At 42.2% G+C, this 25,910-nt stretch overlaps 2 protein-coding genes across 2 annotated transcripts in view; one reads left to right on the top strand and one right to left on the bottom strand.

The window, feature by feature from the left end:
- Positions 1 to 5,254, bottom strand: part of BZW2 (basic leucine zipper and W2 domains 2) — a 52,779-nt gene extending 47,525 nt beyond the window's left edge. The window contains exon 1 of the mRNA XM_072328358.1: positions 5,124 to 5,254. The gene's annotated coding sequence lies outside the window, so the exon portion shown is untranslated. The remainder of the gene's footprint in view (positions 1 to 5,123) is intronic.
- A 222-nt stretch (positions 5,255 to 5,476) lies between these two features.
- On the top strand, positions 5,477 to 25,527 carry ANKMY2 (ankyrin repeat and MYND domain containing 2). Its single transcript, XM_072328357.1, has 10 exons — positions 5,477 to 5,647; positions 7,087 to 7,151; positions 11,582 to 11,720; positions 13,541 to 13,639; positions 15,540 to 15,700; positions 17,043 to 17,257; positions 18,285 to 18,420; positions 21,172 to 21,300; positions 21,728 to 21,869; positions 23,980 to 25,527. Exons 1-10 carry the CDS (start codon positions 5,581 to 5,583, stop codon positions 24,207 to 24,209), a joined length of 1,383 nt encoding a protein of 460 aa, XP_072184458.1. The 5' UTR covers positions 5,477 to 5,580; the 3' UTR covers positions 24,210 to 25,527.
- The last annotated feature ends 383 nt before the right edge of the window (positions 25,528 to 25,910 follow it).

Below are 25,910 nucleotides of genomic sequence, written 5' to 3'. Positions count from 1 at the left end.
CAATATATACTTTTGCTCATCTATCCTAAACAGTCACCTCAGGCCTAAAAACAGGTGCAGCTCTCTGTAGATGACCATTACGTAGACAGAGTTTAAATAATCTTAGCTAAAAAATATATTTGTAGGTTACATCTAATTAGATACGTTTAGCACACATGCCTCCATCATCACCATTCTTCACCACATAAAGAACTTCAGTGCCTTTCAGCAGAAAGCTGCTTGTACCACCATTCGTTCTGTTATACCTGGAATAAAATTGAAGACTCTACTTACCTGGAGGAAAATAAACAAATAAATAAGTGGACATATACGTACATGAAACAAATTACTTAAAGGCTGACTTTCTCTTAATAATCATAATAAATAAAAGACTTAAATGTTCGATAATAAAAATTAAGAAGTAATATATTATTTGAGCAAACTGTTTCTATCAGGAACTCCCAGAAGAAACAACTGAGACAACCCAAAGTAGAGAAATTTGTTTGATATAATACCAAACCATTGTTGACTGCCCATTATATAATGACTCTATAAATGGAGCAGGAGGTACACACACCTGAAAGTAATTTTGATTATTCTATATAAGAATATTTTAGTCCAGGCAGTAAAAGCATACATTCATCCAAGTCACACACGTTGCCCCCATCATCACCACGCTTGTACACCTCAAAACCTTTCTTTGTACACTCCCTACACAGGGAAGACTACATGGGCTGCCCTCACATGATCTGGAATCAGAGATACACCTAGAAATAAAAGCATGTATCAAAAAAATGCATTTTGTGGCCACTACAAGCAAACCTGTGAGAGGTTTTCCCAAAAGAAACCTGTACAAAGATGGCAGCTACGTTACCTGTATTCTGGGTACAAAAACACCAGAGCTGGTTCTGCTCAGCCCCACATCAAGCCTAAGGGGAAACATTCAACAGACTCACCAAGTCAGATTAACATGCCCTGTCAAAAGGGACTACACTGGTACATAGACCTTCAAGTCTCAACCTGATACCTTTGCATTGCTCTGTCCTCTATTTCCAGCAGGAGAACACGCCTGATAGTTAGGATCAGAAACTCTGTTAGCACGTTTCTGTTTCCTTCTGCTTGAGAATCCTTCCCAACAGTGAAGAGTTCAAGACAAGACCAAGCAAGTGCCGCTCTCACCTTGCCACGCTTTGGATACAGCTAGATTTAAGAGCTGGAATTTGCTCCTAAATTTCAAAGTGTACAGAAAGCCTAACTTTGTGCAAGGTGCCGCAGGGAACCGGTAGCAGGCAGACATCTCCGTCCACATCTCTGGGAACACCCCAGCTATAGGAATACCCTGCCCTTCAAAGACCTTGCTATTGTGTTTGAGCATTTCACATGCTTTCCAACCCACAGCAGCTTTCAGTCATTCCTTTGAAGTATTTTCATAATCTCCCCTCAGTACAAAATAAGTCTTAGCAGCATTAGCAGATCAGATCATAGATTGAGCAGCTGTCACGAGAAGCAAATGCATGAGAAACCTAAATAAAAAGCATTTACAATCTAACAAAAATACTTAAGGAAGTTGGAGTTAAACAATGCCAATCAACTAGAAAAAAAAAAGGAAAAGTGTAACATATCTGAAGATATTAGAGAGGAAAAAACAGGATATTTCTAGCTACAAAAAAAAAAAGCCTTGAACTTGTATGAACTTGAATTGATCTAAATGAATAATCCTGTTAGATACTGTTCTCTCTGGCAGGATGTCATTATCAGGATTGGAGTCAGTAGGTCCAGAACTCGGCAGAGATCCGTCTCACAGCATCAGCCCCACATGAAGGAGATTCCCCGCAGCACAGGCAGTGCAGAAAGTGGAACCATTTCACAAAGGCAGACATGAGAGCCATGTGAAGCAGCTACTACATAGGAATGGCTGCATGGACTTAATACTTCAGGTTGGCAAGAAACCAGCGGTGTGGGATGATACAGGTCTCTCAAGCCATGACTGCCTGTCAAGGGTGAACAGGGAATAATTTTTTCCATAAACTCTCAAAAGAGGAACTAGGACGGAGGGGGAGGGGGGGGAGAATAAAAGCAGCCATAAAGTGGCAGGTTTAAAAGCACATTAAAGGAGATATTTACTTTTTTTTCCCCCCTCCATGCAGCTATGAAAGGATGCTGCAGATGCAAAGTTTACATACGTTCCAAAGAACCAACAACCCACAACACCACTGCAGGCTATCAAGTACAAAGGCAAAAACAAAGATACAGCCCTGTGTTTAGAAGGTCCTTAGCTATGAGCCAGCAGGATGGAAGCTAGGAGAATAAGCTGTGCGAATACTTGTTTGACTTGTTCTTGTATTTTTCCCTTGATAAAATGCAGTATGCCAGAGCAAGTTTCTGATCATCCGGCACAGAGAGAAGGTATACGATCTCTGAGCCAGCAGGAGAGCAAGAGAGGACAATCATCAGAATTCAAGCAAGCCAAGAGACAAGTGACAGTCACTCGACAGAATGGGAGAAAACAGCTTGAAACCAGTGAAACGAGTTCAGCATCTCCTTTTTTTTTTCCCCTCTCTTTCACATCCTAAAGCCATTTCACAGCATACTCTCCAAGGAACAGAACAGCTTCTTCTGCCCTAGCATGATCCCTAAAAAATTGTTGTATACCAGAACGGGATGTTACTAATATTCAACTAAAGAAATCTTTGTTATATCCTTGCTCTTCACACTTGCAGAAAGCATCAGGTGTTTAGGATCACCTACACATTCATTACAATAGCCATCATACATGCCTCCCACAAGCAGAAATGCACACACAAGCAGCAGCAAAGCAGAGGGGGAAAAAACATGTCACCATTTGTGCCTGCTTCACAAACCAGAAGCATCAGACGTATAAATAACCTGATGAGGGAATACGGAATGTCCTATAGATGGTATTTGTTCAAAACCTAAACAAGGGGTCTCACTGAGGGTAACGTTTCCTTCTCACCCTGTAATTCTCAACTTGAAGTTATTATATTATTTACACAATACCCACAACTTATGTATTATGTAAAAAAACAAAGCATCTAAAATATGTTGAGCTTACATTTTCAGGTTCCAGTTCCCCACCCTGACACAGACTTCCTGTACTGCTGTGGAACAGTCATTTGACGTCCCCACGCTTCAAATAAAAACGTGCATAAAATGGAGGCAAGAGCACTTCATTTCCTCAGCAGGATATTGCAAGAATAAACAGAAGATTGTGAAATATCTGCCTACCGCTGGACTGGAGGTCACATAGAAACCTTTGATAAGTAAGAGAAAGAAGCATGCTAAGTTACTCAGGTTGCTCTGGAAGCCATGCCTCCTATTTATTTCCATGGAAACCACAAGAGATACAAAAAGCACAATAGCACTATTTGATAGAATGAATTCTAAGCCAGAAAACACTCCTTTTTTCAACACAGACACTACCAATAGTTGCACATTTTCACATGTGATGAACAAGCGCCTGAATAGCAGGCTCCCAGAAGTCTACACCCAGTGGGGGCGACCAGCTGTTTCCTGGTATTGCACCACCCATCGCCTCACTGTGCTCACATCCACTCTTTTGTCCCTATAAACGTTCAACAAGTGTCCACGAATGTCAATAGCTGCAATTGTTTTCACATGGAGGAATTCAGTTCCACACCTTTGCTTCACACACACAATTCCGTATCTGATGCCATTTTGTCAGACTGTCCCTCTGCTGCCATCTGTCACACAGCAACACAGAGTAACAGTGGCGGGAAGGGTTCAATCTCTACTTCCATACCATCAACATTTACGTCTGACATTGTAGGCCTGTGTAATAAAACAGGAGGCATTACTTTCAAAGCAACCTCCATATTACGCTATTTCCTCTTACAGAGCATTCCCAGCCTCAGCCACCCAATGAGCTTTAGGGAGAAAAAGCTTCATTTGCCCAGTGAACTAAGGTGCTGTGACTGCAAGAACATTATAACACCACAAAAACATATTCCTATATTTCTGCACACAGGTCATTGTGGAATAGGAAAGGCAGCCAGTGCAGGTCATTATGGAATACATACGCTCCTGTTCTTTAGTAGTAGATTATCAGTGCTCAACAATATCACAAGATTTGTTCACAGTGGGTACAATTAACACCCTACAGTGAACCAACAAAAGACCCTAAATTCAGCCTTCATATGGAGCAGGCGACAGCCATCTGTCTACACAGCACAGGGAGATCTTTCTGAACCGGAGTATAAAAAGCACTTCTGCGCTGAGGGCATTTCCTTCGAGGTATTTTTGGTCTCCCACAAGAAGCCAAAGGAACCTGAAAGACCCGGAGCCCCGCTGTAAGCACGCAGCCCCCGCTCAGTTTCACGTGTTGACTCGACACGATTCGCTGACAGCGACGTCCCCGTATTTCCTTGACTTTTAAAGCACACGGAGCTCAGCCGCTTTGTTAAAGTCACACGGCGCCGAACAGCCGTGAAGATATGGCAGACCCAGAAAGCGTGCTCGGCTCTGGGTCAGGACGCAGACCACCAGTCAGCACCGCTTCTGCCACACGCCGAGGCACGGGCAAACGTGAAACACGGGACAAGAGTAGAATGTCAGAGATATTCCACAAACACACACCGAATAAGCGGCCGGGAGGCGGCCCGCAAGCGTCGGTCAGGTGGGTGACGAGGACGTACGCGTCCAAAAGCCACCGCCAGGAAGATGAGGTCCCTCAGAAGAGCCGGGGCAGAAGCGCAGCGCGGAGGAGCGGAGCAGGGCCGCCCTCAGCCCCCGGCCGAGGAGCGGAAAGTCGGAGCCGAAACAAAGCGCGCTGCTCCTCCGCGGTTTAATTTTAGCAAGGTGCTAACAAAAGGCGCGGCGCGCAGCGCTCCCAACACGCCATTTCCCTTCGCCATTCAAGCCACCTCGCTTCCTTTCCGCGTCCCCGCCGCTCCGGCATCGGGGCGAGGAGCAGCACCCGCGTGGGACACCCGCGGCGCCCGCACGAGGCGGCGGGACGAGGCCACGAGGCCGCCCGGCCGCGCTTCCCCACACCTGCCATGGCGGCCGCGCCGCTCCCGCGCCCCCCGCCGCCCCCCGTCCCCCTTACGCCCGCCCGGCACCGCGCCCGGCCGCGGGGCGAGGCGCTGCCCGCGGGTCCCCCGCACCTGTCGGGTGGGTGCGCGCTCCGGGAGGGCAGGCGCGGCAGCGGCACTGGCGGCGGCAGACAATGGAGGAGTGAAGGACGGACACATTGACACACGGCGCCGCTGCGGCCGCCCCCTCCGCCCGGCCGTGCCACTGCAGGCTGCTGGCGGGGGGATGGAGCAGGGAGAGGGGCGAGAAAACCCGAAAGAAAGGGCAAAAGGAAGAGGAAAGCAAGATGCTCGGCTTTTAGAGGGCTAAAGGAAGAGGGACACCGTCTGCTCTCTCAGCCGCGCCGAGCCGGGATGCGGGCAGAGCGGGGAAGCTGGAGCAGCTCCCCCCGCATGGCAGTACGTGTAGCGCGTCCCAGGGCCGGAACCTGGCGGGGCGGGCTGGGGCTTGAGGTGCGGCCGGGCCGTGCTGAGCTCGCCTGGCTGGGCGGTGCCGCCCCGAGCCTGCCCTAAGGGCTGGGGGAGCAACATGGCTCCCCCGCGGAAAGGGGAACTGAGCCCGGAGGAGAAGGATTTGCTGGGAGTGATCGCTAAAGGTGAGCCCGGCCTGGCGCTCGTGGCTCCCGCGCCCTGGGCTCCGCGCTGCCGTGGGCCTCGGCGGCGCCGTCCGCGGCTGTTCCCGGCCGGCGGGCGAAGGGCGGGCCGCGTCTCGCTGCGCCGAGCGTGATCGGTCCGGGCCCGGCTGTGCTGGGGAGCCTCGCGTCGTGCGTGTGTTGGTGTGACTCGTGTGTATCGACGTGGCTGATGTGCGCTGAGAAAGTGTCTTGCCGAGGATAACCCAGGCCTCTAGCCTGTCGCGCTGCCATACAGGGTGTCTCTGCAGGCAGAGCCTGCTTAGATTAACAGGTCTTGTGCTCCTCTGGGGTGTCCCGCAGCTCTTATCGCTGATGTTAAATGTTTTTCCTTATAGAATCATACAGTTGTTTGAGTTGGATGGGATCCTTAAAGGTTGTCCAGTCCAACCTTCCTGCAATGAACAGAGACACAGCTAGGTACAATTGTAGAATCCTTTGAGTTGGAAGGGACCCTTCAAGGTCTAGACCCTGATGAACCTCACTTTCTTTCAGTTAAGTTAAATACGAAGCCCTTCGTTCAATGGGAGATATCAGCCTTATTTTTATTAAATAGGCCACTGTTAAAGTAGTTTAACTTGATTGATCAGAATTCTCTGTCAATAAATTAAATCCCCCAGTTTGAGACTCAGCATTCCTTCATTTCTATTGGCTTGAATGTCTGATGTGTACTGAAGAGACGCTGAAGGCCTCTTCAGTAGTCAGTGGGCTTTGACTGAGGTTCTTCCATCTTTAGCTGAGTAGGGTCCTGTAGTGAACGCACAAGGTACGGCCTATTGTTTTTTCCTTGCACAGACTTCAATCTACGTACACGTTTGTTTTTGCTTGTATTTTGTTTTCCTTTTTGAAATGACAGTGATCAACCTGCCATGGTCCTTGTACACGCTTCCTGCCTTTATTCTGCATTACTGTAAGCAAATGACATCCACCTTAATGGACTTTGTGAAAGTCGCAAATCCTGAATTTAAGTCATAAGGGAGATTAAATTTTAAAGCATGTTTCATTCAGACCAACAAAAAAGAAATGTGGTCGTTTCCTTCTTTTCCACGTAAGAGGCTTTAGAAATACAGAAGGTGTGAAAATACTCAATATCATTTTGTTCACTTGTTCTGACGCAGTTTATGAAGGTATACGCCCCGTTCCTGTGTCTATGTAGATCAGTTACTGCAGAAAAATGAATGCCTACTCATAGTGCACGCTTTCAGACTACTCTTAAACTGAGACCTTGGCCTTTAACTTCTAGAACACAATACTGTTCATTCCCATGCCTCATCACCAGGTGATTTATTGATGCTGAGTTACAAAGGTTTTTATTCTAATTCAGAATAGAACTGTTCTTCTCCCCCTGATTCTTGATTTCTTGTTCTCACCCCCCTTTTCTCTCTGTCTCTTTTCAATTAAAGGGAATGTTGAAGAGGCTGGAAGGCTGTTGGGCAGCAAGAACGTCCACGTCAATTGCTTGGATGAGGTATGGCACAACTGTACGAGCATTGTACTGGGTTTAGCAATTAAAAGACGGGGTCCAAAGGCGTGCCTAGTGTTAAATAACTTTGTCATGCAGACTCCTGGAAGTCAGAATTCCTCTGAAGTTTCCAGCCTGCAGCTGAATAATGAACCTTGGAAGAGCTCTAAGCGTTTTTTAAAGGAAGTTTAATGTTACTTTGTGTAATACACGCTGTGTATTTTCTCTCAAATTACTACATGAGCTTTGGTGTCGAACACTGCAGCAAGACACCTGGGGGCATGCCTGGCTTCTAGTCACCCCCCACCAAGCTGTGCGGCCCATCTGTTTATGGAACAGCGGGCAGTGTGAATAAAGAGCACCTGTCCTTACTTTTTACCCATCCCTCCTTTGCACCTCATCTTTGCAGAACCTTAAACAGAGAGCATGAACAGCTAGGTCAGAAGTGGAAAGTGCTGTCTTTTGCAGAGACAGGTGAGAGCTGTGTACAAGACATAATTCTTCAGTGTGACATGAAGATGGGAGAAAATTCTTGAAGAAAAGACTCTTGTGAGAGAGTCTTCCCCTTCTTTCTTTACATAGCATTGTTCTAAAGCATGCAGCGTGAGTGTAAAATGTGACATGAAGGCAAAAATGTCATTGTCCTGTATGCATGTTGGATCCCTGAGTAGTTCATTAAATTTAAACAACGTCCAATGGCTTGTGTCTGTTCTTGAGTAGGTATTTCATATCAGTGTGTGCTTATCCTGACCTTACCGCTTCAGAGGATCAACCAGTGAGTTTAGACTAGAGAGGACCACAGAACTTAATCTCATTGTCTCTTGCCTTCCCACCACCATAACTGAAGAGTCAGGCTGCTTCTAGGTCCCCGCAGAGCCATCTGCTCTCCAGCTGACCTAACCCAGTTCCCCCAGCCTCTCTTCACAAATGCTCCAGCCCCCAACCTGGGGGCTCCTACCATGCCTTTATTGTAGTGGAGGGCCTGAAACTGCACGAAGTATTCAGGATGGGCTCTCATGAATGCTGAGTACATGGAAATGATCTCTTCATTACAGTGATCAACAGTATCATATACTGGTTATGTTCCTGGGACACTATTAGCAGTTTTTGTACTGCTGACGGATCCCTTTGCTGATTGTTTTTAAATACAGTTTAGAAATTAAGTTTTAAATATCTATGAATTTCAAAAGCTTCCAACAAACTAATCGTGCTCAGCTTTACAGTAAACTTTAGGAACCCGAGATAAATATGTTTGAGTTTTAATTTATGAATTTACAAAGCATTCATTTTTGTGCAGTTGCTGGACTAGTGCACCCATGATGCGTTATTAGTGCAACACGTAGGATTACTGCTGCGAGGATATGGTTTATTAATAGGCACCACAGCTGAATTATGCCTCAGGATATTGTTAAAGAAGAAACAGTATGTGCCTTGGGTATATTTAAACAGCTCATGCCACAGACTTCTGTTAGTCTCCTTCCTCCCTGCCTCCCCAGCAGTGATAAATGCAGTGATGCATGTTCGGATTTATTTAGGATTTTCAATCCAGCAATTGTTTCATGTCACCTTTACTTTTTTTTTTTCTGTTCCAAGTTATTTTACCCGTAATGTGATATTCCAGTATTTGAACATAGTGTATGAAACACCAATCAAGCATTAGCTTTGTCTGTTATCCAAGGTCGTGACAACTGGAGACTGCTCTGAATGCATCAGGTCTTCTTTCTCCACTGCCTTAGCTGTTATCCCAAACTCCACATTATTACTGTGTTACTGCCGTTATTTTTTATTCACTTTTGTTAATTTAAGAAGTGAGGAATTGGAGCCTTGACAATCGAATGCTTAGATACTAAAAGAATAGCATAATTCAGTTGGGAAGTAGGAATTCATTTCCTTTCTTGTAGTTCTTTTTTCACATGAGAGAGTCCACAGAGCAAGCATAGTTTTAGAGCAATTTTCTGTTTGCACTTAGAGCAAACAGGCAGACACGATTAATTTCATGCACATAACTCACTTGTTGATTCAAAAAAATATATTAATACATAAGACAGCGTCTTGTTACCTTCTGGTTTGAATGTTTCTAGCCTTGTATTCCAGCTGGTCTACTTTCTTTTAGATCCAAAATTACCGACAGTCAGCAGTCCTTTCTGTATGTATGTTTAGACAAGGGCCAAGTCAGATTTCAGTACCTTCAGTCAGATTTTAGTACCTTTAGTACCTTGACTTATTAAATATCGTACCTAAAGTTATGTGTCCTCCAGTGATCAAACTATATTTATAGCTCTTTTCCTACCCCTTTTCAGAGGGGTTTGACCTGAAAAGGCTTCACGCTCTTTCCACACTTAACATTAAGGTTGTTCAGAATCATAGTACAGAGTATGCCAATGACATCGGCAGCATTACTTTCTGTTTTCTAGTTTGATAATACTGCTGTTCACTCTATAATACAATGCGTGTCTTTTACAAACAGTCCACATCTCTCTGCTAGTTACAGAACTGAATATTGGAATTGCAACAGCAGCTTTTTACCTCACTCCTATTAGTTATCTTCAGTGCAGGCTTTTGCAGCTATTCCAGTGTGAACTTCCATGTTAGCGGAAAAATGTTCAAATCCACGGCTTTCACTCAGGTGAACAAGTTCTGTCTCCTGATCTTTTGGTGTAGTATTGCACAATCCACACAGCGAAGAAAATTCAGTCCCTGTTAAGCACTCTGTGATTGTGATGTAGGACTTGGACTAGCATAGAATTGAATTTCTCATTGCTACGGTTAAACAAATTGTCAGGAATGTGATGTGTTACATATGTGAAACCAACAGCTCAGCAGGATGGCAGAGGAGGAGGAGGACTATAACTGTGAGAGATATCTGCACTCACTAAACGGTATTTCATACTAGAATTAGTTCATACTTAACTGTGGATAGAATTATTCATTCAAGTATGTATTGACTGCTTTCCAAATCCAGCTTGCAGCATATTTAAGTGGATAAGGATGATCTTACCCCAAAGCTTTAAGGCTGGGAATTCTAAAGGCTTTCATTGAATGACAGTTCTGGTCGTATAATTGCCAAAACCAGGACACTGGACAAGCAGCTTTTAGTACCATTCCTCTTAAGGCAGAGGCGTTTTTACAATTCAATTCAAGTATCTTGCTGAACCAGATGCCTCCAAAGTGGCCTCTAAAACGTTGCTGTTTGCAGTGTATTCTGCACAGTGAGATAGAATGCTTTTCTTTCCATGACAGGACCACAAATGAAACCTAACAAAAACAGCCACAAGTTTGTTTCGTGAACGTCTCACATTTCTTTAATAGCAGCTTATATTGCAGCATGCGAAAATATCTCAGATTACTGAAATAAAGTACAGCCGCAAATTTGTTTTTTGATGTTTTCATTTAGAGCAGGGAGTCGTGAAATCATACTGAAAATTGTTGAAACTTGCTCGATTTCTCTCACCTTTAGGTTTTGTTCTATGGAAATAAAATTACATTGAGGCTCAAACTGACTGTTAGGTTATTTCGGAGCATGGAGCTGCGGTAATGGTGTATATGAGTGTAGCTGTGCACGTTACCCTGACGCTGTTTGGAAAATGTCCCCTAGGGCTTACCCACCTTTGCATTATATTAGTGCAGTTCTGATAAGTCAGGGCCTCCCGTGCTCAACCTTTAGTATGGTTTATCAAAAGGTGAGAATTGAGACCGTGTGGTCATTAGGGTCTAGTTAGAGCCAGGTATGGCTTTAAAAAGGCACTCAGGGCTCTGGCTTCTGTAGGACTCCAAACACAATGCCAGCAAGACAGGTGAGTGGGAGAGAGGACAGAACAGTTACCAATAAGCATGACTAAACAACACGGGTTTTGGAAAGCACAAATCTTTCTAATGGCAAAGACGATACAACCGTATCACTAATTTTACTTATCATTACTTATCCCCCCTGTGGCACAAGTGGCAGAAATGCCGCTCTGCTACACAGGGGGGCTTGAATCCCGGGAGTTGGACTCGATGATCTCTAAGGTCCCTTCCAACTCGCATGATACTATGATGATGATATTTAATGCAGGGGAAAAAGTAACCACTGAAGAGCGTGACAGGTTTTGTAAAACAAGCTTCTCCTGTGACAAGCACTGGCTGGCTGTAATGCTCCCATCTTACAAAGAGAACTAACGTCTGATATGTGGGAAATGGTTTTCACTCTTTTTAAGACTTGTCTGGTTTCACATATATAACAGTATCATCAGAAGACACTACGGAGAATGGAAATACTGCTGCATGTCAGTAACCATGTTTCTTCATCAATATTTGGTGACCTGTTTTACTCCCTAATGCTACACATGCTTTGGCAGGGACTTTCAGTGTGTGGGAGCAAGTGAAAATTATCAGCAGCAGGAGAATCAAGAGATACAACTAATTCTTTTTGCGTGCTTCTTCCTTCCTCTTTTTAGCATGGCATGACTCCTTTAATGCACGCAGCATACAAAGGGAAAGTAGACATGTGCAGGTTGCTCTTGCGACATGGAGCTGATGTTAACTGCAATGAACATGAACATGGATACACTGCCTTGATGTTTGCTGGGCTTTCAGGTAACTTGTGAAGTTTATCTCTCTGAATTTTGTGACGTTGATGTATACAGTTTGACTTAATAAGTAGAAGGAAAGCGTTGACACCTTGGTGTGATTCAGGCTTACTGTTATTTACGTGGCTCATGTTAGCGTGCTGAGAATCAGCAGGACAGTGGAATGGGGGAGTTGCTGGCTTTTTCATACAATATTTTTCTTTGTTCAGCTTTTAGAGGCCTGTATCATATCTGTACTTAGTTCTGTTCGGTCACATGCCTAAATTCACTCTGGTGACCATTTTTGTACACAGTGGGATTCACTGTTTAATTATATTCTTCTATGCTGGAAAGGATGCCGCACCACACTGCCTCCTTTAGGACTTTGTATCAGGAGCTTTTAGTAATACATGAAGCTTATCCGGTCAATCAAATCATTTTCAAATGTTGCCTCTCTCCACCATTATTTTTGTAACTATGTTGTGAGGTTATGCAAACTTATTTAGCATGTTTTAAAAACATGGGTTGTTTTTTTTTTGCATTTTTTTTTCTTTCTCATTCTTTTTCTTTCCCCATCAGGGCTCTTATAGCTGTATATATCTTCTCCCAGTTCAGGTGGAGCTTTGCAATGTTCCTCTTGCTTTTCTTATGTTCCTGATGCAAAGAACAGTAATTTTCTCAAGTGAGGAAAAGGCATTACAGAAAAACAGCGTTCCTTCCAGATAAGAGTTAGAACTGGAAATGCTGTGTTACTTTACGTATCTGCTCTATTAGGCCACTTACTTCCCTAGAACCTCCTTTTTGGTCAGATGTAATGTTTGTTACCAGGTAGAGTTTAAACTCTGCTTTCTTTCATTGTAAATACAAAAGAAAACAAGGAAAATAAAAAAATAGGCTGCGATGACTTAATTGGCTCAGGATGCAGCTCAGACTTTGGTAAAAGGTTTGTGGCATTGAGCAATATCCAGAGAGCAGCGAGTAGATAGGAACAGTCAGAGGCTGTTAAATGCCTGCAGCTTTATTGAAATCGCAGGGCTTCTATCATTTTCTCCCGGCTGTGATTTGAAGCTGGGTTTTAATGCTTCTTAATGTTGACTTAAAGGTCTGTTACCTGTGAGTGCCAAAGGCACACGAGCACTACTGACACAGAGCCTTTGTTTTAAAGTCAGAAATACTAATTTCCATCTGCCAGCCCCTTCTTTTTTCATATTCACTTTTTCTTCTCGGTTAGCACGTGCACAGCAACTGTTCAAGCAAACGTACCTTTGAAAATAAAACCAGCACAAGTGGTGACAAGTGTCCTTAATAGCCTCTAAGGGCACCAATTATGTCATATAATCTTCCCACCAAATTTTAGCTTCATTTTATTTGGTATTTAGCCCAGTCTGAACACCCAGTTCCTGCCGTGGAGAAAAGAACAATCTGTTCCCTTCTCTGTGCTCCTGCTACATAACAGTACCGAGTTTTTTATTCTTAGAATAGCAAACGTTTAGTTGAACTGTCAAACGAGATTAGTAGAATTTGCTTCTGTACTGCTATCCAGGGGGACCGATTGCTAGTGTAATTGTATGCATGTGGCTCCCATAAGCTCTACGGGGAGCTGAATGTGTTAAGGAAGGCAGTTTTACCCTGTGTGAATTGACTTTGCTGTAACCCTTTGGGACTGTAAGGCAGAAGGCAGCAATGTGTATTTCTCTTAGTTAATTCTTAATGTACTTAAAATTATTATTTTTTCCTCACTGTTGTACGTATTGGGTCTTAATAACAAGTTTAATTTTGCTCCTACATGAGGAAATACGAGTTCTGGTTTGTCCTGCCTGATTGCCCGTATCTTCCCCCCAAATGCAGGAAACAAAGAAATCACCTGGATGATGTTGGAGGCTGGAGCCGAGACTGATGTTGTCAATTCTGTGGGAAGGACAGCAGCTCAGATGGCTGCTTTTGTGGGTAAGCTCACAGTGCAGTGTCTTCTCCTAAATCCTTAAAGTAACGTGTCAGATTTTTGGTTCTTTTTATTGGCGAAGCGTTGTTTAATGACCTGTTTTGGACTAACTCCATTGAGTTAACTAACAAACTAACTAACAAATGCTGCTGGTCTCCAAGTGTGCACGTTTATGCACTGTCATCTCTTGTCAAATAGTAAGAGGAAACTGGTCACGTTTATGGTTAGTCACCTCCTGCTCTTCTCCCTCCTCGTGTGTGAGGGAGAAATCTGAGGACCTGTTCTGAGATAGGTTGGTACTTTTTGATCTCAACTTGGTTAGAAAAAGGCAAGTGTTGCCACTGCAGTGTGCAACGTGACCCTGGGCAGAACATCAGCCAGGCTTCTTTCTGTTGCTGTGGTTCTTTTTTTCCTCTTTTCTAAACTCCTTTTAACTTCTTTACCATTCTTGGCACAGTGCTGGGAGATTCCTGGATTAGTATTCCCAAATATAACCCAAATATAGCACTTCCTATCTGTTTCCAGCAAAGTTGTGTGATAAAATATAACCAGAAAAAGCAGTGTCTTTTTCAGAAATCAGCTGTTGCTTTCCAGATGACCTCCCCAGGAACTAAAAATGAGCATCCATTTTCATTTGATCTCAGCCTTCTCATATTCTTTAAATGTCTGAGAACTCTCAGAAGTCCATTAAGTGTTCTGGAAGAAGCTTACCTTGACATTTACATTTACTTCCTGTAACAGTGAGTTAGTGCAGCTTCAATTTAGATCCTATCTGCTTTTATTCTTTTTGGGAGAAGAAGATGGCCAACACTCACTTGAGTTTCAAGCAGCAAATCCTTAACTATGTATTAATATGTTGAAGAAAGTCCACTTCTATTACTTATACTTGGAATTTGAAGAGCAGATATTGGTTTTGAATGTGTTGTTGAATTGCATCTGAACGGGTAATGATGACTCCAACACAGTTTTTGAGAATGCTTGTTGAAAAACCCATTGCATCACCACTGTAAATATCTCCACATACACTTAGATAGGCTGAGCATTGGAATCCATTTTCTTTTATTCTTTGTCCAGTCAACTTTAAGTCATCTGTCTTTGTGTGGAAAGTGAGGATACGTCCTCACTGCCATTTGTGTGACACTGTGCTCTGTTACCTTAAAACAGTCTCTTCTAAAACACCGAAGGGTTTTAAATGCTGGAGTTTGGTTGGTTGTGTCTCCTGCTGCTGATAAAGGGAGTCAGTGCCAAGATAAATCAGCCAGTTTAAAGAATATAGCCCTCAAGTACAGAAACTAAACTCTATTTTCCTTTCAGCCTGCTAATCCATCACTTTGTCAGATGAAGAAAACAAGAAGGGAATGCAACTTTTCTCATCCTATTTCATCACGATCCTTGCTGTTGTTTTTCCCTAGGATGTTTTCCACACGTTCTGTTCTTCAGATTAATACACTGCTCTCTGTCTGAAATGTGTAACAAGTCACAATACAGTTTTTTTCAGGCTGCAAAGTGGAGAAAACTCTTGAAAGCTTGTAATGCCTATGAGATGCTGTTAGGATAGTTGTACATCAGAATCAGCTTACTGACTTTTCTTATGGCTTGATTGTGAATATGGTGAACGACTTTGAGAAACACTTATTTAATTCTGGCTCAGCAGGGAGGAAAGATGCATGAAGGGGGTGGCATTTGTAGAATGAAATGTCATGAAATCGTTTCCTTCTGGAAGCCAAAAAGTCACGTAGAAGAAAAACAAGACCTGCTTGTTACCGTTGCAAATCATATAATGCTTAGCTTCTTCGTGCGTAACGCTCACCTGTGTTGCTCACATTAGGTTGGGTTTCAGGTCATTTTTTTTTCTCTTTCATGTGATGGTTACATGATTTATTTTTTTTCCTCGTGTACTTCTAGGTCAGCATGACTGCGTGACCATCATCAACAACTTCTTTCCACGTGAAAGGCTGGACTACTATACTAAACCACAAGGCTTAGATAAAGAGCCGAAACTGCCAGTAAAGTTAGCTGGGCCGCTCCATAAAATTATTACTACTACAAATATGCATCCTGTGAAGGTACAGTGATGTACAGATTCAATTTAATGTGTTTGTTGGTGTGGCCGCTGGTTTTACTTTTATGTCAAGAGGCACTCAGTTCTTCAGTGAGTCCAGTTAAGGTGAAAAGCATTATCCGCTAACTCAGATGCTTCTGAGAATGACAGAGAATTGGGCCTAATGTCTAAATGTGATTCAAAAATGAAGCAATTTCAGTGTTCGTATAAGTCAGACTCTCAGAATAATACTATTAATACTATTAATAATACTATTAATACTATTAATACTATTACTTGTGTGCCCCCAGTGGCGCAGTGGTATAAGCTGCTGCTTGCGGCACCGGAGGGCCCAGGTTCGAATCCCCCCTGTGGTGCAGGGGGTAGAAGTGCCGCTTCGCTACACAGGGGGCTCGAAACCTGGGAGTTGGACTCGATGATCTCTAAAGTCCCTTCCAACTCTCACGATACTATGATACTGTGATTAATCAGAGAGATTATTTTTAACACAGAAGAACACATACTGGTTTCTTTTCTGGATTTATTTTTTTCCTACCCTTACTTGAAATGGAAACATCAGACAATTCCCTACCTTGACAAATTGTCAGTGTTCTCTCCGTGCTTGTCCCAGCATGTATCTTCCTACATTAATCACTGGCTCACCATAGTAACGGCTGTTGCTGTTTCTGGCAGCGTATGCAAGAGATGTTTATTTTTACTTCCCAGTGTATTTGCTGCTTAAAAAATTGGGGTTTCTTTTAGGATTTTTCCTCCTGTGTAGTTTAGAGAAATCAATGCATCTAATTTCAAAGACAAATTCCTTGGGCTTGCTGCCCAAAGTTGGCAATTTGTCAGTGGTTGCCAACCAAGTATCTGCAGCATATACAAACTGGCAGCTAATTTAGTGAGTAGAGGGTACGGTCTCTTTTGGAAGTGGTTAGAACAGTGAGTTATTAGTTTACCTAAAGCATTCCAAGTATGTGTGAGGCTGCTGTGTTCTCTGAAGCCGCTTAAATCATGTAGATCCCGTTTATTTAGGTTTTCAGAAAGGAAACAGATTTTAGGGCGGTGCACAGCAGTTTATCTAAATAAATAAATGAATTTCTTTTAAAATGGCTTTAATTCTTCAGGTAGCTCTATTTCTTAGATATATATTTTAATGCAAGTCTTAATTTTGAGCGCTTTACGTACAGGAACTGCAAAATACTAAAGACACTGACAAGAGAAGGGGAAAACAGCATAAGACGGCAGGAGAGGAATAGTAAAAACTCCACTGAAGTTTATCTGCAAAGACTTATCTAACCTTTAATGGTAATGAGTTTAAAAAATACTAGCTCTGAATTGGATTGCATTTTTTTTTCTCACAGATTGTGTTGCTGGTAAAAGAGAACCCTCTGTTGGCTGAAGTAGAAGCACTGCAGAAATGTTACAGGGTTCTGGATCTAATTTGTGAGAAATGCATGAAGCAGAAAGATATGAATGAAGTACTTGCTATGAAAATGCACTACATCAGTTGCATCTTCCAGAAATGTGTTACGTTCTTAAAAGAGCGAGAGGATAAACTGGATGGATTTATCAAAAGGTACGGATTTCTACAGAAGGGTGTATCTATCAGCTGGCTTTACAGTCCTACTTGATCTAAACTTTACAGATACCAGACAAAGGCAACTGGAATAATCATAGTAGTTGGGCTGTCTCTAGTAAAGGCTCTGCCAAGTAGACTTTGAAATAATCCCACTTCAGTCACTTCAGGGTGGCACTGACTCTCTTTTTTCCCCAGTGGTATTGTCCTTTCCTGGGGTATGAAGGAAACAGTCCTTGGGTTTCAGGTCTGTGCTAAAACTGGTTAGAACCTGGCAATCCCACATACTCTGTAAAGTAGCAGAGAGTTCTGTGGGTGGAGAAAAAGAGGGGAGCGATAGTCCTGAACAAAAGGATTTCTTAGACTCTAGCATGGATCATCTGGGAACATTTCTTTGGCCATTTTGCTCTCTAGCATTGAGACGGTGAGATTTCTCTTCAGAAACACTTAAGCAATTGAGAGCTGCAAATCCCACTGGCTTTAGATGAGACTTGGGCTCTTAAATCATGTAGACAGAACCTCAGAACACAGTCAGGGTTATAAAACTAGCTGCCTGATCTTAAGGTAAGTGGCCTGACCTTTAGAAAGGTCACATCGGAGCTCTGCGGATCTTTAGGTGATACTGAAAATAAATCATAAAGTCAGCTTTCACATTCTGAAATGAAAATGTTCATCAGTGAACCGCAGGAGCCAACCAAATAAATACAGAAGCATCAGGACTATGGCATGGTACTAAATGTAAACAAAGCAGAATTCTTAGTTAAAGTATTGCTGTCCTTTACTGTTCACTTTCACAATGTTCATTTTTAAATGCAGGGAGTGCTTTGCTACTTCTCCACCTATAGCTGGTTCTTTTTCACTGGGTAATGGGATCTGTAAGTCAAGTAGTCATTTCAGAGCATACTTTTAGTTATATGTGGGATAGGAAAGAGTGAGGAGGGTGAAGTACTGGATGCTGCTTGTTTGTCCTTGTCCCTGAGCAGTTACTGTCTGATTTCTTACCCTACTTTGGCTTTAAAAAATTTAGTCTCTTGAAAGGGAGAGATAAAGATGGATTCCCTGTATACCAAGAGAAGCTAATTCGAGAAAGTATCCGAAAATTTCCTTACTGTGAAGCTACGTTGCTCCAGCAGCTTGTGAGGAGTATTGCTCCTGTTGAACTGGTAAGCTTTTTCTATCAAGGTAATATTTTCTAATGATTTGCATAGTAAATTCAGTTTAAAGTAAGCTTTCTTTGCTTTCTCTCAGGTTCTTCAGTGTCTTGTATTAAGCAAAGGTTTTGGACGTCCCTGAACTTTCCGATAAGCTGGAGTTTTATTTTACATGTCGCAGGAAAACTCTCTAAACTATTCCAACCTAGTAGGTTCTTTCCCATCTGATAGTGAATGCTTAAATGCCTGAGCTGTTAAAGGAAATTGAGGCAATTTGTTTCTGTGTCAGAACTTTCTTTTCCTGTTCTGGGATGTCCATTCAGTGTTTCTTTTCCAATGCAGTTTTACTTGCTCCCTAACTCCCAAGTCTAAATAGATTTCAGATTGAGTCATTTCCTAGCTTAATACATCAATTATTTCTAGTGCACATGGGAAAGTTGGTTAATACGTGGTAATAGAAGGACGTTCTGTGGAGCTCCCTTTATCAGAGGGAGAGATGAGACAATGCCATCTACTGTACGCTGTGTATCTGAATTAGGAGATCCTAATTACAAGTAAAATGGCTAACTTCAGCTTTTCATCTTTGCTAACTCACTCTTCAATAGTTCTCATTAATTTATAATCAATCTTATGCAAGAGTTTTTATTATATATTTCTTTTTTTTAACATATGTTCTCTCTGGCCCCTGAGAGCAAGATCTTGTATGTTCTGACACTTGGAAAAAGGCACAGTTTTGTCTCATACTTGGATTATGCCGAGTGAGTTAAAAATAGCCTCCATCTTAAGTGGCTCCAGTAAATGAAAATGTCCTGAGGCTTAATGCAATCCCTACTGTTTGTCTAAGCCAGGAAAATAAACACAGTGGGAAAACATAGACCTTCATGATGCATTAAGAGCTGCTTTAGAGTAAACATTTTCCTCTCTGTTTCTTCTTAGAAGAGCTTGCAGTCTTCTCTGCTTTCTTCCTTTAGTTACGCTGTATTTCTGTCCATTACTGGAAAGGAGATGCAATAAAAATTTAATTTCCTGGAAGCCCTTGACCTTCAGCACATACAATTACTTGGATTCGGTCTGGGCATCTCAGCATTGCTGCAGTCATTATAGCCCTGCATGCTTCTGCTGGTCTAACTGTTGTTTAAGGATTTATTTAGAGCCAAGGCAACCTGACATTTTCTTCCTTTGTTGTTTACTTCAAAATGTTCCTTAGTTGATGTTTACCAGTAAAATACACTAAATGTTACTGCATGGGAAGGATACTGTAAATCATAGAATCATAGAATTACTCAGGTTGGAAAAGACCTTGAAGATCATCAAGTCCAACCGCAGCCTAACCAGTAGCCTATCTCTTAAAAAACAACCACGAAACAACACCACAACAACAAACCTCTGCTAAATCATATCCCTGAGTACCACATCCAAACGGCTTTTAAACGCATCCAGGGATGGCGATTCAACCACCTCCTTGGGGAGCCCATTCCAGTACCTAACCACCCTTTCTGTAAAGAAGTTCTTCCTAATAAATAATATCCAAATAATAATATGCAGACAATTTTCTTGAGAATTCCAGGTTCTGACCATTTGTTCTGTATTCTGAGTGCGCTGAGTACAGCGGAATAGCAGTGCTAAATGAACAACCTTCCTAAAAAGATGTACCTGTGTGCCAGCGCATAGACCAACCTGTAGAAACCTGCTGTGTAGGATCTACAAGTGGGTGACTTTGAAAAGACCACTGAGTTCTTGAATGGAATTGAGTATTCATTAATAGCATTAATTATAGCATTAAGAACAGGACATTAATTCACCCAGCAGACACATTACAGTGACATTCAGATACAGCTGTGGGATATTCCCACAGCAGAACGGCACAAAGAACAGGCAGCACAAAAGTGAGAGGTGAAATAGATGTGCATATTTCAGGTGTTATTTCAGATGAGGGAAGGGAAGCTATCAGTGATATATTTGTGAACCTCAGAAGGTACAAAGCTTCTGAGCTTTGTTTCCATGTTTTAATGTGACTAAATGCTTAATTTGGAGATCCAGACTTATAACTTATGCAATTAATCTTCAGGACTTAACAGAGCATTAAAAGTAGAGCCTGTTCCCTTCACTGAGTGGGAATCTTGTCCAAATGCAGTGACATCAGTGGGGAATATTTACACTTCAAATTATCTAGTTTGCCTGTCCAGGAAAATAACAGTTGTTTGAATAAACAGACTTAGACAGGCACTTCGTGTCATATTTGTTGCATTTAAATTGCTGTCTGTTGTACCTGGAACCAGCACAGTTAATGTATCATTTAGCTGTTTCTTGGGACTACTCATTAAATGAATCACCGCTTACATCTGAGGTCGTGCCACTGTTAGTCCTGCAATAACAACACATTCTTCCAAAATCATTTCTTTCACTGCCAGTATTCATTCAGTGAAGGAAAGGGTACATTCTTTATAATGGACTTTGCGACTAATCCCACAACATGCAGTTATTAAAAACTGCTGTTATCTTCGCCTTCAGATTTCAGTTTCATTGCTCTACGCTTGCTGGTTTGATTCAGAACAAAGCTACGGAATGAGGAGCCATTCTGTGCAGCCACTGCTGCTTCCGAATGTAAGCACGTGTTCACAAGCTGAGAGCTAGTTGCCTTCAAATGGGACTCATTTTATAGGATAAAAAAAGGAACATTTTGATCTTCCTTTCCACTGGTGTTAATTGTGGCATTTTCTGTATCTTACAAAATTATTCTCTTAACCGCTTCTTGTCTTTCAGGGTTCTGACCCTACAGCTTTTTCTGTGCTTACACAAGCTATCACAGGCCAAGTGGGTTTTGTGGATGCTGAATTTTGTACCACGTGCGGGGAAAAGGGAGCAGACAAAAGATGTTCAGTGTGTAAGATGGTAAGGAGCCATACATTGTTATAATGGATCACAAAAGTTAGTGGCATTGAGGTGATGAGGATTTTCAATGTTTGACTACTTACTGTGTAGACTGATGAGGAATTCCACCTAAGCCTCCACTGCAAATGTGCGTGTCACCTACTTCTAGGTGAGATGGCTGCAGGTCCCAAGTGGGAGTACTTTCATTTCCAAGTGTGTATGTTTAAGGATGAAGAAAGAATAAGATTTCTGTATGTTCAGTGTTGAGCAAATCAAACTATTCTTCTAGAGTTTTATAGAGGTTGGAATCACTGTATGGCCTGACAAATGGCTTACAAATATCATTAAGTAGTACACATAGAGATTTAACTCGTTGCACTAAAGATGTAAGAGCATTGCGTATTTTTGTAATGCATCATGATGAATTGATGGCTGTGGTAACTTCCAGGTGATGTACTGTGACCAGAACTGCCAGAAAACACACTGGTTTACCCACAAAAAAGTCTGCAAGACCTTGAAGGAAATTCATGAGAAACAAGAACTAGAAGCTGCCAAAGAGAAAAGGAAACAAGAAAAAAAGCAAAAGAAAGGTAAGGGTTTTTAGTTTCCTTGCTGACACTAATGTGATATGAACTGTATCAAAAGGCACAACAGTAACTAGCCTTAAAATCTGTAACGGTTAGGAGAAATATTTCTGTTGTGGCATAACAGCAACCTTGCATTTACTGGAATTCTGTTCCTTCAGTTTGGAGGCGCTGCATGCTTTCCAGTATATACATTTTAGCACGGGTTGCACAGATTTGTACAGCTAAAGTCCTCTTCAATATCTTTATGTCCTCTTCAATATCTTTATTGATGACCTCGATGAGGGCATTGAGTGCACCCTCAGTAAGTTCGCAGATGACACTAAATTGGCTGGGAGTGTGGATCTGCCTGGGGGTAGCGAAGCCCTACAGAGGGATCTAGACAGGCTGGAGAGCTGGGCTGAAGCCAATGGGATGAGGTTCAACAAGACCAAATGCCGAGTCCTGCACTTCGGCCACAACAACCCCAGGCAGCGCTATAGGCTTGGGACGGAGTGGCTGGAGGACTGTGTGGAGGAAATGGACCTGGGGGTACTGATTGATGCACGGCTGAACATGAGCCGACAGTGTGCCCGGGTGGCCAAGAAGGCCAACGGCATCCTGGCTTGTATCAAGAATGGTGTGGTGAGCAGGACTAAGGAAGTCATCCTGCCCCTGTACTCGGCATTGGTGAGGCCTCACCTCGAGTACTGTGTCCAGTTTTGGGCACCTCAGCACAAGAAAGATATGGAGGTACTGGAGCAGGTCCAGAGAAGGGCAACGAGGCTCGTGAAGGGCTTGGAGAATCAGCCCTATGAGGAGAGGCTAAGGAAGCTGGGGCTGTTTAGTCTGAGGAAGAGGAGGCTGAGGGGAGACCTTATTGCCGTCTTCCAGTACCTGAAAGGTTCTTACAGTGAGAGTGGGGCAGGTCTCTTCTCACTAGTGACAAGTGACAGGACAAGGGGAAATGGCCTTAAGTTGCGTCAGGGCAAGTTCAGGTTGGATATTAGGAAGAACTTCTTTACAGAAAGGGTGGTTAGGTACTGGAATGGGCTCCCCAGGGAGGTGGTTGAATCGCCATCCCTGGATGTGTTTAAGAGCCGTTTGGATGTGGTACTCAGGGATATGATTTAGCAGAGGTTTTTTTAGAGATGGGGTACTGGTTAGGCTGCGGTTGGACTTGATGATCTTCAAGGTCTTTTCCAACCTGGGTAATTCTATGATTCTATGATTCTGTGATTCTGAATTACAGTGCACTGTTTCAAAATCCAGATTTTTAATCTAAGTAACGTAGAAGTTTCACACTACGTAACTTTCTGTTGGAGGTATTAGGATGAGTTGGATAATAAGACAGCAGACTGTTCCTTCCATCGCCAGCTGGGACCATGGTAGGTTTCGGCAGGGCTGTGGCTGGTTATGACAGCGTTTACAGCTGGCTATCAGTTGTAAGAGGAAAATACGAAACCAAAACTAATAATTTCTGCTGATATCTTTGGCTTTCCATCTGGAATTGCTAAACCCACCCCCTACATTGCAGAGTCAGAGCAAAAAGTCATTTAACACTTTTTTTTTTTTCCTAAAAAAAAGTTATTTGAGAACTAAAGTTGCAATTGTTGATTCTTTTCCATGCAGTCAGGTTAGAAAATTTGGGATGACTCATTTCAGCTGGAGTTCATTGTGGTCAACTGTTAATTAGCAAAGAATTTCTTCAGTCTGTTATGTGCATAAGTGCTTCTTACGTAATCACATAAATACTTCTTTTATTCTTCCTTACAGAACACCTGTATTCTGCATTTAATCAGCCTGCAGCCTTTCTTTGAAAGGCCAACCGTGGTGTCAGTAAAGCATGTTTGAAATGGAAGTTGAAATACAGTCCTACTCTGCTCCTTTATGTATAAAAAGGAACTGTGGCAAAATTGTAGAGACATTAATGAGAGCTTTGTGCAGGGTTATTTTCAGAGTAATCTTACAGAGACTTGTGCAGAACTCTTAGGTCTTTTTTGGTGACGCTTGCTTAAGCTATTCACTTCTGTAACTGTTGCAGTTTCTGAGCATTTATTATTCTTCCAGAGGAAAAGATGTTTTACTTGCAGATAAGTTCTGTGTTTACTGATGATGAGTTTTCTCTTTTGCGTAGATGAAGCACAACTAGAAGAGGCTGGTTCTACAAGCGAAGAACAGTCAGCTCCTGGCCCAGATGCTACCAAAGAAGCGGATCCAAATCTGTGGATCCAGACTGACCAGACAGAAGAAACTGAACTTACCAAAGAGCCAGAAGCACGAGCCCCACATCCTGACAGCCCGCTGGAAAGTGAGACTGGCTTAGCTGACATTTCTCTTCAAAAAATTCAAGATTCTGAGGAATAAGAAAGGTGGGAAGGGACTGAGTGTTCTGGTAAAGTCCCTCTACCCCAATTGTCGTAAAGAATCTCTTTATGCTGACCATGTCTGAGTTCTTACAGCACGGCTTATGCAAGGCTCCCTGTAAACGACAGCATAGCTTTGTTCATCTTGAGATGAAACACCGGCTAGTTTGTCTTCAGGTTCTGTTGTAGATTATAAAAGTAGATATTTATTATTTGATGAAAACTAGAGTGATGTAAACCCAGCTATACGTATACCAACTGTAAGCATAGTAAAATCTATCAGCATCTGGTCAAACAGCCATTTAAGTTTAGGAGCATTCATGGTTTCAGAACCAGAAAAATATTTTAAGGATAATTTTTAAGACTTTATTTTTGTTGTTTTCTGCAAATACACAGAACTACAGTTAAAAGCCTTGGGAAGCCAGCACCCCTTTATGAAGCTTTATTTGAAAGAATTCAGTAGCAGTTAAGCTTCTGAAGATACTGAATTCTCCGATTTTCATGACATGACTGTAAATATTTTTGACTTGTGAGTGCACAACAATAGTGTCTATTTGGTGGCAATTTCATTAAGTGACGCAGCTGTTTTGTAAGTCTCAGACTGACTGTGAAATGTGTGTGTTTCAAGAGATTAATCTCATTATTTATTTGCTCAAATATACTCCAAGTTTATCAAAGCTTAATGGAAGGAGGAAGACCAGAAGGACTTTTAACTATTTTGAATGTTACAAATAATGGTTTCTAAATCTGTGCTTTCAGGCAGAGATGCCTTTGAGCACGCTGGGATGTATGTGAATGATTTCATAAACATATGAGATGTTTAATATTTGACACACTGAATCACAATTAAATGCGACCGTTTGTAAACTACAATTGATAAACTGTATCAATGTCGTTCATTGATACTGCTGATGTTTCACTTGGGCTTTCTATAGCTAAATACTATATCTTGAAAAACTTTTCTGTTTTCACTCAGTTTTACATTTTCTCATGAAAGAAGGGAATGCCATGACCTAAAATACCACTTGCTGCATAAAGATGGTAGGATTTTCTATTCTCCAGTTGTTGGATGAATAATATGTTTGGAATACAGCAATATCCTTCAGCGTAGAGGAATAAATGAACCACCTTCCATATAGAGTAAAAATGCTATTAATTTTTTACTATTTAATATATTGAACATTTTTGTGTATTATTCTTAAGATTTTAAGAGGATGCATAAATGCAGAGAATGTACCTTTTGTATGATCAAGAGTGTTTTAATTTCAAGGATTAGAAGAATAAAATGTGAATAATAAAGGGAAGGTTTTCAAATGATGAGAGCTGAGTGGCAGTTTTGTTTATTGCATCCTTTAACCCTACCAGGACATTTTGTGATATTCCCACTTGAGATCTACGGGCTTCCTGTAGCTCAAGTGTGTGAGTAGAGGGCAGAAAGCAAAGATACATGTCTGGAACATAGATATGGAGTCATGGGAATGCAGAAGTGCTGCTGGTTCCCAATTCTCTGCATAGCAGGGTCTGACTGGGATGTACTTCTCTTCAGTGCTTTTCTGATAATGCCATTCCTTCGGGACCAACAATTCAGGTTGTCAGAGGTGCCATAAAAACCACCACAAACATTCTGATTTCATTCCACCAGCCAACATCTTTTCTTGGTGAGAAAAGCCTAAGCAAGAAGGTAAAGTTTGAAAATGGGAAG

This window comes from Excalfactoria chinensis, chromosome 2 (genome assembly GCF_039878825.1).
Source record: "Excalfactoria chinensis isolate bCotChi1 chromosome 2, bCotChi1.hap2, whole genome shotgun sequence".
In the NCBI taxonomy this organism is placed as follows: domain Eukaryota; kingdom Metazoa; phylum Chordata; class Aves; order Galliformes; family Phasianidae; genus Excalfactoria; species Excalfactoria chinensis.
The sequence above is the reverse complement of the archived record's forward strand: the minus strand, read 5'-3'. Positions and strand labels throughout refer to the sequence as shown.